Here is a 16,281-nt window from a genome sequence, read left to right as displayed (position 1 = left end):
AAACCCTTTTTGTCATTCGGCGACCAACCACGATTGTTGTTACAGATTATGATCATGACGTAGTGTGTCTGTGCCCGCTTTGTACCTTAGCAGCAGGAATTATCCAATCACGACGCGGACAACGCCCATTTGGTCACGTTTGGTCATGTTTTGGCCAATTGGAAAGTTCGAATCAAGCATTCTCTCTCCGCCTCCTTTCGTGACGTGCATGTGTCGCAGGGCGGGGTTTCCATTTTCACTGCGAGTTTCGGGGAACAAACATGGAGCCGGAGATGGAGGACAAAACCTTAGAGCTGATGGTGAGTACTCGGCTGTGCTTTGAAAAGGATTTTCTGGTATGTTCTTAAGACTTTCCTGTTTATAAATCCACATATCCCGTTATAAGGGCAGCCTGGTCGAACATAACCAGCTTGTGGAGTGGGTAGGGATCGGTTGTGTTGAGGGGGGAAGGAGGGGTGAGGAGCGAGAGAGAAATGGCTGGCTCGGATGACAGGGAGGGCCCTGCTATGTATCGCTGGCTCACTTGGTGGTTTTTACGTCTCACCCCCGTGTCTTCGCTTTGATACAACAGCTGCGACGTTAGTAGACAAGACTAGCAGTTGTTCTTGGTGGTGGTTGAGGATATTTCTTGAGCTAGAGGCGGAGGTGGAGGGAAGGGAAGCTGCCGCGGCATCGTGGTGAGTCCCAGTCTCATCGACTTCAGCCGGTGACTTGAGCTTCACTGCGGCGCCTCTGCGCCACTCACTCCTGCCTATAATTTGGTAGTGCAGACGAGTTGTGGTTCATATGAAGTCTCAAAATCCTTGATTATGTTTTGAAGTGTTTAAAACAATCGCTTCTAACACACACAAACGTCTCGTTTACTTCACACGACAGATTTTAACTGGAGTTTAAATCTGCGTAATAGGAAGTAACCGCTCGTGCTGTCAATTGCAAATGAGCTTTCTGAGCTAAACGATGAGCAAATATACACATATCGTTAATTGTTACACAGAATCGTTGTTGAATATGATTGAATATTTGTGTTTTAGTAACCACGCATCTGTTTAGGGAAATGCAAGTAGTCATTGTTGATGAGAAAGAAGCGATAGCAAGCGGCTAACGTTAGGTGGCTAACCGCATAAAAACCATTAGCCTACGCGAACTCATTACGATATTTTCTTGAACTCATTGATTTGTTTATGACTTTCAGGAATAGCCCCTTTATAAAAGACTAACAATAAAAATTAACTATATTCCCCCAAGTTCTTCTTTCACCATTTAAACATCCTATTTGACATTATTTGCATCTGTGTATAGTCTCATTATCAATTTTAATTCAATAAACAACTTATATTCTTAATTTAAAACTTTTTAAAATAAAAGATTGACTTGTTTAAATGTGCTCTTAATTAATAAGGCTGCCTCTGAATCAATATCTGCTAGTCAATAAAATATCATTCTAGAATCAGTTTTACAGAATAGATTTGCTTCTTGTTGCCATGGATACACTGAAAAGGGTAGGAGTGAATGCTCTTGAGTTTGTCCACTTGTATTGTGAAGCTTGAGAAAGATAGATGGCTTTTGCTTGAAGATGACAAGCCACGTGCATTTGTGTATAGACTTCAGAGGACTCATAATGAAACCAATATTACAAATGTCAAAATAAATGTAAAAACAAACTAATTCGACATATAATACTACTACTAGCTTTGATATCACACCACTTTTAGTCCAGGGAGTCTTTGCCCAAGTTTGTAAAGAGTTTGACTGATATTCACTGTAAGAATGGTGATTATGGATTAAAGCAGGTGCACAGTCATGGATATTAAGAGCGACCATATCGATGGCATTATCATCTCTGTCTTGCCTGTGTTTGGGATGTAAGCATATCCTTGTGGTGGCCTTGGCTTGGGGACTACTGTTGACACGACACCCGAACGCCTACACACCCTGCCCGATCCCACATCTTTACAGCATGCTGATGGAGAATATGTCCAAGTATTCAGCACACAGAGATCGTAGGCTGCTGCTCAGTCCTTTCATCTACTTTACAACAAACAATGCAATGGCATTATGAACGTATGTGAGCAGATGATGAAAGGGTGAAAGCGGAAACTTTGTATCTCCAAAAAACGCTGCTTTTCAGGAAATTGGAGAGCTCTTTTTTTTTTTTAAATAAATAATTCAACACTGCATTGTCAAAGTTGACATTGTCTTTTGGTCAGACACTTGCATATGGCATTGTTATTAACATATCAAGCTCAATTGACTTACAAGGTTTTTGACCAGAGAATTTTGGGCCTATGTATTTTGTCCGTCATTACAAAGGCAGTAAGTGCATCGCGTTTTGCTTTCATCGACTTGCAGGTTATGAAGTTTACAGCTGTGTGGGTGGTTGTGCGCTCATATATTTTTTTTCTGTCATTTGGCCAAAATCTCATGTTATGAAAGATGAAGTGCTACGCACAGGCTGTTTAAGACCATATTGGCTATGACTCTGACTTCTGTAGTGTTTCTTGAGTAAAGAAAATGCTACTTATTAAAAAAAACAGTACATTATTTACCCTTGCAATGTGTGCGGCACTTCATTCACGATAGAGACATGTTGGAGTTATGAGAGTTTACAGACAGTTTGAGGATCCAGTGGAGTTATGAGGTTCAGTCACAAGCTCTTTTTTTTAAATAATTTTCATTGGTTAAGTGAATTATGGAGATACAAGGGTGGTTCGGACGCTTGACAGCATCAATAGGTCTCGTATAGAAGTGGTTCCAATTTATGTTGTGGTCTTCTCTTTGCATTTTTTGTTCAATTTGATTTTAAAGCTGACATTGTGAAATAATGGTGTGATTTTTCTTCTGCAGAACACATCTGTCATGGACTCGCAGACTTTAGACCACTCCCCACAGATCACAATGTTTAAGGTGAGGTGGATGAACCGTACCTCAGTGTTTGTCAAAGTCTGTAAACTTAATAAACAGATACTACAATAAGGAGTAACCTCTCCCTGGACTATGAAGGATTTTCCATATTGAAGTACTGTTGACTTAGGGGTTTGTTGTAGGGCACGGCCTAATCTGTGTCTGGAAAACCTCTGTGTCCATATCCGCAAGACTTTATTGTATCCGTATTTGGGATCAATGTTTCCTCTCTTACATTTTTGAGAGGTTCTGAGCGATTACAGTGGCCCCCAAAATCTGGACACTTATTACAGATACTACCGTTTAAAAGATTGGGTCAGTTTTGTAATGTTTTGGAAAGAAATGCTCACCAAGACTGCATTTATTTGAACAAAAATACAGAAAAAGCAGTGTGAAATATTATTACAATTCTATTTCATTAATAAGATTTTAAGCAGCCACGACTCAGTGTCACATGATCCATCAGAAATTCTAATTTGCTTATTTGGTGCTCCCGAAACATTTCTTATTATCAATTATAATCATTGATGCTTGGTTTTTAATAGAAACTATCAAATTGATTCAGACATCTTTTGTAACATTAATATGTTTTTACTGTCACCTTTGATCAATTTAATGCACCCTTGATTAATAAAAGTATTCATTTCTTGAAAAAAAATTAAACTGACCCCAAACTTTTGAACGGTCATGCAAGTCACACTGAATTTGATATTTAAACAAGTGGCATCTGCAAACATCTGCTAGACCTCTTTTTTTGTTGTTTTTTCTCACTCAACTTCACTTATCTGAAACATTTGTGCATTTACTTTCAACAAAACCAAAGTTGGATGTATGAGATCAGTTCCCGTGAAGTGCGCACTGATGTCATAGAAGAGTAACCACTAACCACACATTAGATCACACATCTGAATACCAGAAATAGAAAATGTCCAGATTTAAGTCTTTTTTTAACAAAGAAACAAACATCCTTTTGTGAAATATTTTGCAGTTTGTGTGCGTTTTAAATGTCATTTTAAATGCTCAAGTCCATTTTTTTGGGGCTGTATGTACAGAGCAAGTGAGAAGTTGTTTGTGATTGAAAGCAGGTGAATTTCATGTAGAAAATAACTATGCAGCTCTTTTAATAGTTTTACACTTTTCTGAGTAAACGCACCTGCCTTGAAATGCTATGATAGTTTTCATTCTCCCTTTGCCCCATCCTTTCAAATACCGAATTGTTTTTGTCTCGTCTAATATATCTGTTTTTGTTTTTCCTTGTACTATTCTCCCAGCCTTTCTTTATCTGTCCTCAGGTGAGTAACGGACCCTTGACGGGCTCTAGGAAGCGGCCATCGGAAGGAAATTACGAGAAGGAGAAGGACGTGTGCATCCAGCTCTTTGATCAGTGGTCTGAAGCAGACCAGGTGGAGTTTGTGGAACACCTGATCTCACGCATGTGCCATTACCAACACGGCCACATAAACTCCTACCTCAAACCCATGCTCCAAAGGGACTTCATTACGGCACTGCCAGGTATTACATCTAGTCCTTATTCTGAAAGTGCTGTTTTTGATGGAGGATGCACCTGTTAAATTTAGCCTTAAGATTAAAGAGAGACAATGTTTTGTATAAGCCTATTTTAGTATATAAAATACAAGATGAAAACAAACTTTCATTGCAGTCAAATTAACCCTTAACCCCTGTTCCTGGTCTTATTGTTCATTTTATTCTAAGAATAAAAGTCGTTCATATTTCATCAAAATATATACTACCATTCAAAAGTTTGGGGCCAGTAAGTTATATATATATATATATATAATATGTAAGTTATATATATATGTAAGTTAAAATATATATATATATTCTTTTATTTAGCAAGGATGCTTTAAATTGATCAAAAGTGACAATAAAGACATTTTATAATGTTACCAATTAAATGCTCTTCTTTTGAACCTTTTCATTAAAGCATTCTGAAAAAAGTTTCCTCAAAATATTACGCAGTAAGAAATATTTCTTGAGCACCAGATCAGCATATTAGATCATGTGACACTGAAGACAAGTAATGATTAGTCATTTTAAAGTGTAATATTTCACAATATTACTGTATTTCGTCAAATAATTTCATCCTTTGTAAGCATTAAAGACATTTCTTGTAAGCTGACATTACCAAAAAAGTTTTTTTCCAATCTCCATTTTTGTATTTAATGCCCACTTTTTACTATCAGTCACTTCCTGATGCATACACCTTTTACTTTCTCTTGTTCATTATCTTGTTTCACTAGAAAATGCAGAATCAGATTGCAAAAGTGAATTGTTGTGAATGTAATTTTTTTGATGTTATACACAAATAATCTTTGACTGGTGTTAAATATTCTTTATCCTGCCATGCATACATACATACATACGTGCGTATGTATGTTTGTGTATTTATAAAAATATATATAAATAAAATAAATCTTCCTTTGTGTTCCAGCTCAGGGTCTGGATCATATAGCGGAGAATATCTTGTCCTTCCTGGACGCACGCTCACTGTGTTCGGCTGAGCTGGTGTGTAAGGAATGGCAGCGTGTGATTTCGGAAGGCATGTTGTGGAAGAAGCTGATCGAGAGGATGGTTCGGACAGACCCGCTGTGGAAAGGACTTTCAGAGAGACACCAGTGGTGAGTCATGGAGCTGAAATGACTGTTTACACTGTTTACATTCAGGTGTCCCCCCCCCCCAAACCCCCTCATTTATACATGAGGTTTAATAACAACCTCGTCATTATCTCTCAGTGGTGTAATTCTCCACCAGACATGCTGGTAACCTCCATTTAGGCTGTCTTGTACGTCTTATTTGGCCTTAAATTACAAAGGGGCTTGTTTATCAGGGATGTTTGTTGCTTTTTGCTTCACAGGGAAAAATACCTGTTCAAGAACCGCACAACAGAAGTTCCTCCGAACTCGTACTACCGCTCTCTTTATCCGAAAATCATTCAGGACATCGAGGTGGGCAAAAGCAACCATTGTTTCTTTTTGTCTTGTCCTTCTATGAGTGTAATATGATGTTAGCTCGTATCTGCTCTACCAAAAACAAACCAATGTTTTTAAAAGGAGAGGTAGCCGCTCTCAGAATTTGTTTGTTCATCTGAGCAAGCAGAAGCAATGATTTTAAACTCCGGGGTGGGCGGCAGCTCTCATGTGACCTAGCTGTCTTTGAGTAATCAGAGTGTGCAGCCATCAGCTATTTAAATATTACATTTTCAAATGTAATATTAAATGGTCCACTTTTTTTAGTTGATGTCAGTGTGTAATCATTTTGATCAAATCAAGCAAAATAATATAAATGACTTTCTGTTCCTGTTCCCAGACCATCGAGGCGAACTGGAGGTGTGGCCGACATAACCTGCAGAGGATCCAGTGTAGGTCGGAGAACAGCAAAGGTGTTTACTGCCTCCAGTATGACGATGAGAAGATCATCAGCGGTCTACGAGATAACTCCATCAAGGTGTGACTGCGCTCTGCCTATGTATTTCTTGTGAATCTCGTGTGGGTTTACGGAGTCATCACTGGTAAAAACCACAGTCTGACTTCATCCTTTCGCAGGTGTCATTTGAAAATGCTAACCACATCTGACATTAAGTGCGTTCTCGTGAATTATGCTACTGATGTGTTTAATCACACTTTGCAAATGCATGATTTGGTGGTTCAAGATATCTGCATTCAGATGGAAGGTTGCTTTTAAAACTTTTAAAATGGAAACATGCCTTGAGTTTTAGATTTACACAGTTGAAACTCTCCTCTTTTGTATTATAATGCTAAAACTAGTGTATTGAAACCAGTGAGATGATTCAAGTGACTCTTATCTAAGGCAAGAATGACTAATTATATTGCTCATGTGTAGTGTCTAGGGGTTTGTTTAAATTCCCTACACACTCTTACTTGAGTGTGGGAACATCTGATTTTCTCATCTGAGAGAAATTCAGCTTGTGTACCTCTAGGGATGTGTCATTGTTGACTATCAGTAACAATGAATGCTCATTGTTATTGTTATTTTTTTCAGCAGAAATGCATTAAATTGATCAAAAGTGACTAATGATATTTATGTTAGAAAAGATTTGCATTTCAAATTAGAGATGCACTGATGTATCAGCTGAACAGTAAAAAAAAATAGCAACATAAAAACTAGCTCTATTTGATCATATGAATCACCTGTAGTTCAAGCCAGATTTGCCAGGTCTGCATTTTTAACATTATTTGTAGTGCTCCTCTCATCCAATAATCGCAAAGCACTGTGCCTCAATACTTCTGGTTAGAAACAGTCTCAGCTTTCAAATAATGTCCATTCTATCACAATTCAAACAATAAATGCTGTTTTGACGCTGCTAAATGTGACGTGGCAGATCTCTGTAATTCCTCAGTTCAAGCGTGAGTCATCTCCTCAAACAAACATTACAGTTTTTTTTATTAGGGTGTAATTAGCCTTTTATATTTGAAATTAAATAACAGTTTAATATAATGCCTTTGTTGTTAATTGCAACCAATATTATTGTGTACCAAATGAGAGGGTTCTCTGTGTAGTTTGCAGTTTGAGTTTTTTTTTCCTCCATAAAAATCAAACTTATCGGCTTTGGCCAATATCATTCTGAATAATTTGTTATCGTATCGGCGGAGAAATTTAGTATCTGTGCATCTCTATTTCATATATACAGTATATGCTGTTCTTATGAACTTTATCTCATTTAAAGCGAAAATAAAATGTTTCTTAAACATCAAATCAGCATATTAGAATGATTACTAAAGGATCATGTGATACTGAAGACTGGAGTAATGATGCTGAATCCGGCTTTGCCATCACAGGTATAAATCATAGAAAACAGGTCCTTTTAAATTGTTTTATTTTTAACATTAAAACATCTTACCCACCTCAAACTGTGGAAAAGTAGTGTATTTTTTAAAGTTATTTCATTTTAATATATTAATCAAATTCTAATTGATATTGTCCATAATATAAATAATTATTGGCTTACAACATTGGACAAAATATTTGTGCATCTCATCTAGCAATGTGACATTCATTTCAACATTTGAATTGCTGTCCAATAATGAGTCTGTTCCCGTTAAAAGAGGTTTATATTTGAGATTGTGATATTCATGGTGTTTGCAAATGTGAAAAGATGTCATGTGTGTTTGTATTCAGATATGGGATAAACAGACTCTGGAGTGTTTGAAGATCCTGACAGGGCACACAGGCTCTGTGCTGTGTCTGCAATACGATGAGAGAGTCATTGTTACCGGCTCCTCTGATTCCACTGTCAGGTCAGATTTCTATCGTTCTCTTGCTTTCTATAAGTCCTCTGTTCATAAGTCTCCCCCCACCCATCACTCCACATGTCTGTTCAGCTGGAATGAGTAAGGGACTGATAAAAATCAGTGCTGACTTCTCTTGCCTTCTCTTTTTACCCAGAGTTTGGGATGTGAACTCGGGGGAGGTTCTGAACACTCTGATCCATCACAACGAGGCCGTGCTTCACCTGCGATTCTGTAACGGGTTGATGGTCACCTGCTCGAAGGATCGCTCCATCGCCGTGTGGGACATGGCCTCACCCACAGACATCAGCCTCCGCCGAGTCCTCGTCGGACACAGGGCCGCCGTCAATGTGGTCGACTTTGACGACAAGTACATTGTCTCTGCCTCTGGTGATCGGACCATAAAGGTCAGTGCTCTGATCTCTGAATCAAACTACACATCAATGCTCTTAGAGTTGTATCTGATTTCAAATGTATCTGCACACAATACATATCACAGGGAGTATTTTCCGGCCTGAAAAGTATGACCCACATGAATTGCGTAAATCTGAGGATGAGAGAGGGGGGTGGTGTGCTGGTTAGGGCTGTCAAAATAGCTGCAAAATGAAATAAAAATGTTATACTTAAATATAATATTTGAATTGTATTCAAATTTAAAAGGCATAATTTCAGTTAGAAGAAAAAAAGCTTTTGGCTTGTCTCCTGATGCCACAAGAGGGCGCAATGTGCAAAATATTAATGCACTGCATTACATTTATTCAAAGCAATGCAATAACATTACTTTCTGTTAAGTGCATAACCTTTAAACTAACATTCATAAATCAAATATAAATGTGTAAATTACATAAGCAATTATGAACTTTGCATGTATTATGCATAGTTTAAAAACGTGACATGCAGTGGAATGGAAAAAAAAAACTCTGTCTCGAGACATGTTTTTTAAAAGTTGAACTTCTTTTAACTTTACATGGCTTTCTAAACATTCGTCTCTCTTGTACAACAAGAGTGACACAAGTGCACTGGTCCAAAATGTCTTGTCTAGAGCATGTTTACATAGAAAACTGTGGAAAAGCAGCGCAGAAAACAAGTTCTGCGTGTGAACGCCTTGGTTACGGTTTTGACCAAGATCTTTTCTCTATTTCTGCAATGTTTGGCATCTAGCATCACATCTAGTGGGTTGAAATGGATATGCTAACAAAAACATTAAAACACAATGACATCATCGCATCTTGTGCGCCACTGCCTGATGCATGCCTACAATTTGAATGCACAGTTTTTGCAATCGAATGTGGATTTTTATTTTTAAAATCAATGAATATTCGTAATTAGAATTTTAATTTGACAGCCCTAGTGCTGGTTACGGTATATGGCTTAAAACAGTTATTAAACAAACTGCAAAATTTAACATTTTCTAAAACCTTTAATGCACGGATTGCCTCTAACAGCACTGCATGAGCTCGCGTCGCCATCTGTGGGGAACTATTAGAAAGTTAGTCAGGGTTCAAATGCGAGTAAAAACGGTGTCAATCGACAGTTGCCTGGTAACTTTCTTATGAATTTTGAAACCGCATGGTTGAGAATGTGATATGGCTTAGTGCGATCATCACATTGCAACGTTGTGATGTAATTATATAAATAGTCTAATGCGCTGCATATTTCAGACTACTTTAACAGCACTTTGTTTTCAGTTTCGATTCACAGTTAATGCTACATTGCAAGTGCTGTGCGTTTTGAGTCGATCATAATTTGCATTTGGGAACAACGAAAATAGTTTATAAATCTGTTGTTGTCAACATAGAGAAGCGATAAAGTGAGTTTCTTCAAATCCAGCCCTGGAGGGCCGCTGTCCTGCTCAAACGATGATTGCCTACCTGCAATTTTTTAGAAACTCAGACCTTGACTAGCTTGTTCAAGTGTGTTTGATTTATGATTGGAACTAAACTCTTTACTGCAATGGCCCTCCAGGACTGGATTTGAGGCATGGATGCGATAAGGTCTCCCTGCGGTTTTCCGCCAAAGTAAAAGCTCAATGGTTTAGTGCTGCAATGGACTAAACTATATTGTCGTGCAGCCAGGCTTGGACTATTCAGGTGTCCCCTTGATCTGTCCAAAGCCAGAAATACCAGCAGAGGGCAGTAGTGTAATAGCTTCTTAATTCTCTGTAGACTGGAGAAGCACTACAGTCCGCTGCTCTTGCCCCAGAGCCCTCTTCAGCACTCGTATTCTCCAGCCACTCTCCTAGATGCTGGATTCGGGGCAATGATGATTCCAGGAACAGACAGCCTTGAGCCAGCACACCCATCGCTCTGGGAGGGGTGCCAAGTCATTCTGCAGCCCCCACCCTCTGAAAACATTCCCCAAATAATGAGGCAGGGCAGTATGGGCTGGTGTGTGTGGGTTTCTAGGGATGTTTTCACATGTGCGCACACACAACTTCCTGAGTTTGAATGTACTGGCACTTTAATAAATCCGCCAATGGATTATTCTAAAGAAAAAAATGGCACTGCTTAGAAAATATACATAAAGTGTTTAATGTTTAAACTTTGTGTGATCTAATGTGTAATGTAACGTTTTGCAGGTGTGGAGTACAAGCACCTGTGAGTTTGTTCGAACACTAAACGGTCATAAGCGAGGAATCGCCTGCCTACAGTACAGAGACCGACTCGTGGTCAGTGGCTCCTCAGACAACACCATCAGGTGTGTGAATAAATAAGAATTTGAGTTTACATGCAACAGTAATCGGGTGAAAAAAATAATAATCCAGGTCACATTTTACCCTGGGTCAATTGAAGTACACTTTTACCACCCTAATATTTTCTTTTTGTTTCTCATTTAATTTCTTTAAATATTTGTATTTATTCTTTCAATTTCATTAAAGTAGAATGCAACAAATGCTACCATGATCTATTAACTAAATTTAGGTATAATTATTTTTTAAATGTAATGTTATTTCATAAATGCAATTTTTTAATTATATGAAATGAGCTTTATTCATCTGAAAATATGCAAAAAAAAAATGTAAGGATATTAAACTTTTTCTTAATGCTGAATATAACCTAATTCTTCTTTTCCTTGTTGGTATAATTGTTCTTTTTTTGGGAGGGTATAATGTGACCTGGATTCACCCAGATTCATCCCAGTATTACTTGCATTTGATTTATTTTCACTCAATCTTTGTTAATCTCTTTCTCCAGGCTGTGGGATATTGAGTGTGGAGCATGTTTGCGGGTTTTGGAAGGACACGAGGAGCTTGTTCGCTGTATTCGGTTTGATAACAAGCGGATCGTGAGCGGAGCGTATGACGGGTATGCCCAAATCTGATTTATTATATTATATTCTATATAAGTTAAAGAGTTTTATTGTTTGGAATGCATTGCATTGAAGAATAACAGAATGTGGAAAAAGTAATTTTTGCAATTGCCGACAGCCAAAAAAGATTGGGAGGGGAGGTTCCTGTAAATAAATTACAAATTTGTAGCGTTGGAGAAATGAAGGCTTGATAAATTGAGATACACATTTTAAAAATAAATCTATTAGCAAACTTTCTCCTTAAACTCCTCGCTCTACAATTGCAAAAATGCATTGTAGTCTAAAGGATTAACTTTGAGCAGATTTTTTATTTGTCTGGATTATGGCTGGTTTATTCCTGGCCTTAATGTGAATAATCTCTTTATTCTCACATCTTTAATTGCGGAGTTGCATTTGTCTGCTCCCTGTGCTCCAGTCATTAATCTGATACTTGAGCAGTACACTATACCCACACAGCCGAGGGAGCAGTCCATTTTAATCCTACAAAGCCCACAATTGAATCACAGATTATCTGTAGATTATGTGTGAAATGCGGCTGTAGAGCTGCTTTACAACATAAGAATGAGAGGGGGATTTTTTTTTTTAACAAATGTATTGTGGATTTATGAACGTAATTTTATTTTTAATGCATCGTCTAATGTGCTTTAATATGTTTGTGTGTGCGCAGTAAAATTAAAGTATGGGACCTACAAGCTGCTCTCGATCCTCGAGCCCCAGCCAGCACTCTGTGTCTACGTACACTAGTGGTGAGTTCCCAACCCCCTGACACAAAACACTTCAGAACATGTATGGTCTCAATTCATTATCTCTAAACAATACAGCAAAATGGGTACTCTGAATTCCTTGGTGTGTGTGTGTGTATATAAGTTTACACACCCTTTGCAGTAAATGTGAATAATTTTAACAAAATAAGAGGGATGTTTTTGTTTAGTACTGTCCTGAATGAGATATTTAACATAAAAGATGTTTACAAATAGTCCACAAAACAAAAAATTAATTTATAAAAATGACCCCCGTTCAAAAGTTTATAAACCCTTGATTCTTAATATTGTCGTTACCTGGATGATCCACAACTGTTTTTGTTTTATTTTGTGATGGTTGTTCTTGAGTCCCTTGTTTGTCCTGAGCTGTTAAACTGCCCAGCGTTCTTCATAAAAATCTTCCATTCTTCAGTTTTCCAGCTTCTTTTGCATAGTTGATGTATGATTTTGGATATCCCATCTTTTCACACAGAATAATTGAGGGACTCAAACACAACTATTAACACTAGAACTACCAAGGCGGTCATTTGTGTTCATAACTTGAAATTAAACCCATATAGCTATAGTACCCTGACTTTTCCTAAATGTGCGTATTTTGTTCTAATATTGTTGTTTTATTATTTACAAAACACAAGTTCTGAATATTTCTACCTAGAATGATAATAACAGTCTAATTGACCGTATGCATTACAGACGCCGTATACTGCGTATTAATTTAGTGTTTGCTAGTTTTCCCCGCCAGTGAAGATGCACGTCACTTTTGCCTAGCAACTTTCTAGTTGTTTTTATATGCTATTGCTAAGCTAAAACATAGCTTTACCTTTGAAATATCAGCAAGACAGATTGACTAACATTGAGGTTTTAGCCTTGCTTCAGAGCCTTGATGATGCTGGTGGCTGCATAGTCCAAAAGTCAAAATGTATTGAAAAAAGATTTTTTGCCTTAAGTGGGCCGCATGGGCAATTGTTTCTAAATTCAGTTTTTATCTCACAAATTTTCCACTGCTGCGAGAGAACTTTGCTCTCTCGTGATCTAGTAGCTCTTACACAATTATATATTACAAAAAAGATTGTAATATGTAGACCTATCTGCATTCGCTTGGCGATCGGTGCTCCATTTAATCCATATTGTTTGATTTTATTCAAATTGAGGATTTTGATTTTGATTTTGTTTAGGGTGATGCCGTCATAAAATATGACAACGCATATAAAGCTTCATTCTAAAATCTCAATAGATGCGTTAAATGTAAATGACATGACGACAATTACATTCGATGCAGTATGCGCGGTTAGAATGACTGCTATGGCCATTCTAGTAGTTATAGAGCTCCGGTAATTCTAGTGTTAAACGTTCAAACATTCACTGATGCTCCAGAAAGAAACACGATGCATTAAGAGCCGTGGGGTGAACTTTTGAACAGGATGTCAGATTTTTTTTTGTTTTGTTTAAATATCAATTTTTTTCATTTAGTACTGCCCTTCGGAAGCAACAGAAGATACATACGTGTTTCCCGGAAGACAAATTAAGTACAATTTACCTTGATCTACAAATTCAAAAAGTTTTCACCCCCCAGCTCTTAATGTATTTTCCTTTCCTCAGTGTGAAAAGATGGATCTCCAAAATTATACAGTCTCTGCTCTAAAAAGTTCAAATAAACTTTTGAATGGGGTAATTTGTATAAATTCATCAATTTTTGTCTTGTGGACTATATGTAAACATCTTTTATGTAAAATCTTATTCAGGACGGTACTAAATAAAAAATGCATTTTGTATGATCCCTCTTATTTTGTTAAAATTATTCCCATTTTACAGATTCTGCAAGGAGTTATGTAAACGTTTGAGCAGAACTGTATGTTCTCCATCTGTAAATGTTAAATTTGCAAATATTTCAATTTTGTTGTCATGAGTGGGCGATTTATTATGTAAGCGAGTCTCCGCTAAACTTCACAGACTTCAGTGAACGAGCGTCGAACCAATGTAGCGCGACAAAACAGGAGCGCAGTAATTCTGAAATATTAGTTGGATGTTAAATGTGCTATATGTAGAATTGTAAACCTACAAGTAAGTGTATTTTTATGATAACTGTAAAGTTACTATTGTAATGAGTTATTCATATGAGGACTAATGTAATTAAGCTCAGAGGAGTCAACGTGTTCCTCTTACCAATGAAGACTTACTGTGCTTTTATTTATCATTTTTAGTTTAACTTCTGCTTTAAAAAGCATTATTTTTTTTAGATTGTATTGTGGTTTTTAACCCTTTTTTACACAATGTGTAGCATGGTAGCATTTTATTTTCATAGCCTTTAATATGAGCATTGTTTATGGACAATGTATATATATTTTTAAAAGCCGATTTAAAAAAAAAATACAGATATGATTTTTTTTTTTGTTTTTTTTTGGCATATCGCCCAGGTCTTATTCGTACCTGCTCTACAGATCAGGGAATGTTAGGAGTGAATTATCCCTGTTATGTGTAGGTAATCAGCCCTCTGCATTGTTACGCATTTATAGCACCATAGATAGTTTGATCTGCATCACGTCATTCCCAGTCTGTGCCTGATTTTGATCCACAGCAGCGATGTCGCTTCAATAATAGTATGTCTGCGTATAGGAACATTCTGGCCGAGTGTTCCGGCTCCAATTCGATGAGTTCCAGATCATCAGCAGCTCCCACGATGACACTATCCTAATCTGGGACTTCCTCAACGTGTCAACCAACGGTCAGACGGAAGGACGATCGCCGTCCCGCACGTATACCTATATATCCAGATAGCAGGTAGCGCACGTTTTGACCCGTACGATTTCATTCAAATTCACACGCGTCAAAGTACAAACTCTAACTTGTATGCTTGTGATCTCTTGACAGGGAAGCTCTGGTGGCGTGCGGAGTGTGTGCGAGTGTGTGTGGGGACTGTTCGGGTGACCCAGTCTCTGTGGAAGTGTGCCAGGATCAAAGGTCGAGGAACGCCACCACCACCCCCCTCCCCTTCACCCTCCTCTCTCCATCTGTCCGTTTTATTTCTCCCCCTCTTCGGTCATTCTGAGGGCCGCCCCACGACACACAAACTGCGTCAGTTCTCTTCTCCCTCTCTGCGGAGGAGGAGGTGGAGAAAAGATGGAGAGAGCAATGCCATTAAGCAGAGAACCTGAGGGTGGGCGTGGAGCCCCCCTCTCACCCCCGCCACTGCGTACAGAGTGACGGCTGCCCCAGCTCCGCCCCCTGGGCCCATGAACTCTGTATCTATCTTTTTGTTTGTTTTGTTTTGATTAAAAAAAGAAAAACTAAAGAGAGAAGGCAAGGTCTGAGTGCCTTCCTTCCCTCAGGACTGTTCTGCATGAATGAGCGAGCGATGGGATGTGTAATGTGTGCTGGTCAACTCCTCGATTTGTCAGACTTTTTTTTTTTTTTTTTTTTTTAAGTTGGGAAATTGACTTCATATTTTCTTTTCTTGTGAAATCGTATGAATAATTGTAGTTTTTCGACTTCTGATATGTCCTTCCATTTCTCGTTTTTAGCGCTGTCCGTCTCGTTCCCCTTTTCACTGTCTGCTCGTCTAGGTTCTGAATGACCCATAACTGATCTGAATTTAGTTGTAAACAGAATTGTCTTGTCTAAAATGGTGTTGTATATTGAAAAGATTTTTTTAAAGAAAAAAAAGCGTTATTAATAAGAATAAAGTACTTGACTGTGAAGGAGTGTTAAGAAGCTTGCACAAGTGCGTCGTGTTTTTAGTGTGTGTGTTCATACGCATGATTCGCCCCTTTGAGATAAAGGCTTTCCAACAGGCCCAAATTTCAGTAACCTGCCGTGATGGCTGCCAAGACCTTCCAAAAGCACGGGGCCGTTGTTCAAATATTTAAGTTTACCTCCTGCTCCGAATATGTGGAAATTGGCAGTGCTGTCATTTTCGTCTTATGATCGCCACCATGGCAACAGCCGCAATACATCATTTCAGCACTGTAACGATGTAAAAATGTTTGAATGCAGAGCAATATTTTAGTCTTAAATCTTAAGAATCGCAGAGTTCCGTCCTGTGCAAA

The 16,281-nt window shown here is 38.1% G+C and overlaps 1 protein-coding gene across 2 annotated transcripts; it reads left to right on the top strand.

The window, feature by feature from the left end:
* Positions 1-218: 218 nt before the first annotated feature.
* Positions 219-15,954, top strand: fbxw11b (F-box and WD repeat domain containing 11b). 2 transcript variants are annotated; one of them, XM_079805441.1, is made up of 13 exons: positions 219-299; positions 2,845-2,904; positions 4,194-4,413; positions 5,354-5,540; positions 5,777-5,867; positions 6,229-6,366; positions 8,059-8,177; positions 8,326-8,575; positions 10,747-10,865; positions 11,363-11,473; positions 12,145-12,223; positions 14,852-15,016; positions 15,107-15,954. In XM_079805441.1, exons 1-12 carry the CDS (start codon positions 261-263, stop codon positions 15,011-15,013), a joined length of 1,575 nt encoding a protein of 524 aa, XP_079661567.1. In that variant the 5' UTR covers positions 219-260; the 3' UTR covers positions 15,014-15,016; positions 15,107-15,954. The 2 variants fall into 2 exon arrangements, with proteins under 2 accessions (XP_079661567.1, XP_079661566.1); XM_079805440.1 differs by having other exon boundaries at positions 225-299; positions 4,173-4,413.
* The last annotated feature ends 327 nt before the right edge of the window (positions 15,955-16,281 follow it).

The sequence above is a fragment of the Gobio gobio genome (genome assembly GCF_949357685.1).
Source record: "Gobio gobio genome assembly, chromosome: 22".
In the NCBI taxonomy this organism is placed as follows: Eukaryota; Metazoa; Chordata; class Actinopteri; order Cypriniformes; family Gobionidae; genus Gobio; species Gobio gobio.
Note: the sequence above shows the minus strand (reverse complement) of the source record. Positions and strands in the feature narration are given on the sequence as shown.

Coding starts and splice junctions, on each gene's coding strand:
- fbxw11b (XM_079805440.1), top strand. CDS start 261: ATGGAGCCGGAGATGGAGGACAAAACCTTAGAGCTGATG. Junction 5,868..6,228: donor AAATCATTCAGGACATCGAG/GTGGGCAAAAGC, acceptor TCCTGTTCCCAG/ACCATCGAGGCGAACTGGAG. Junction 10,866..11,362: donor TCCTCAGACAACACCATCAG/GTGTGTGAATAA, acceptor CTCTTTCTCCAG/GCTGTGGGATATTGAGTGTG.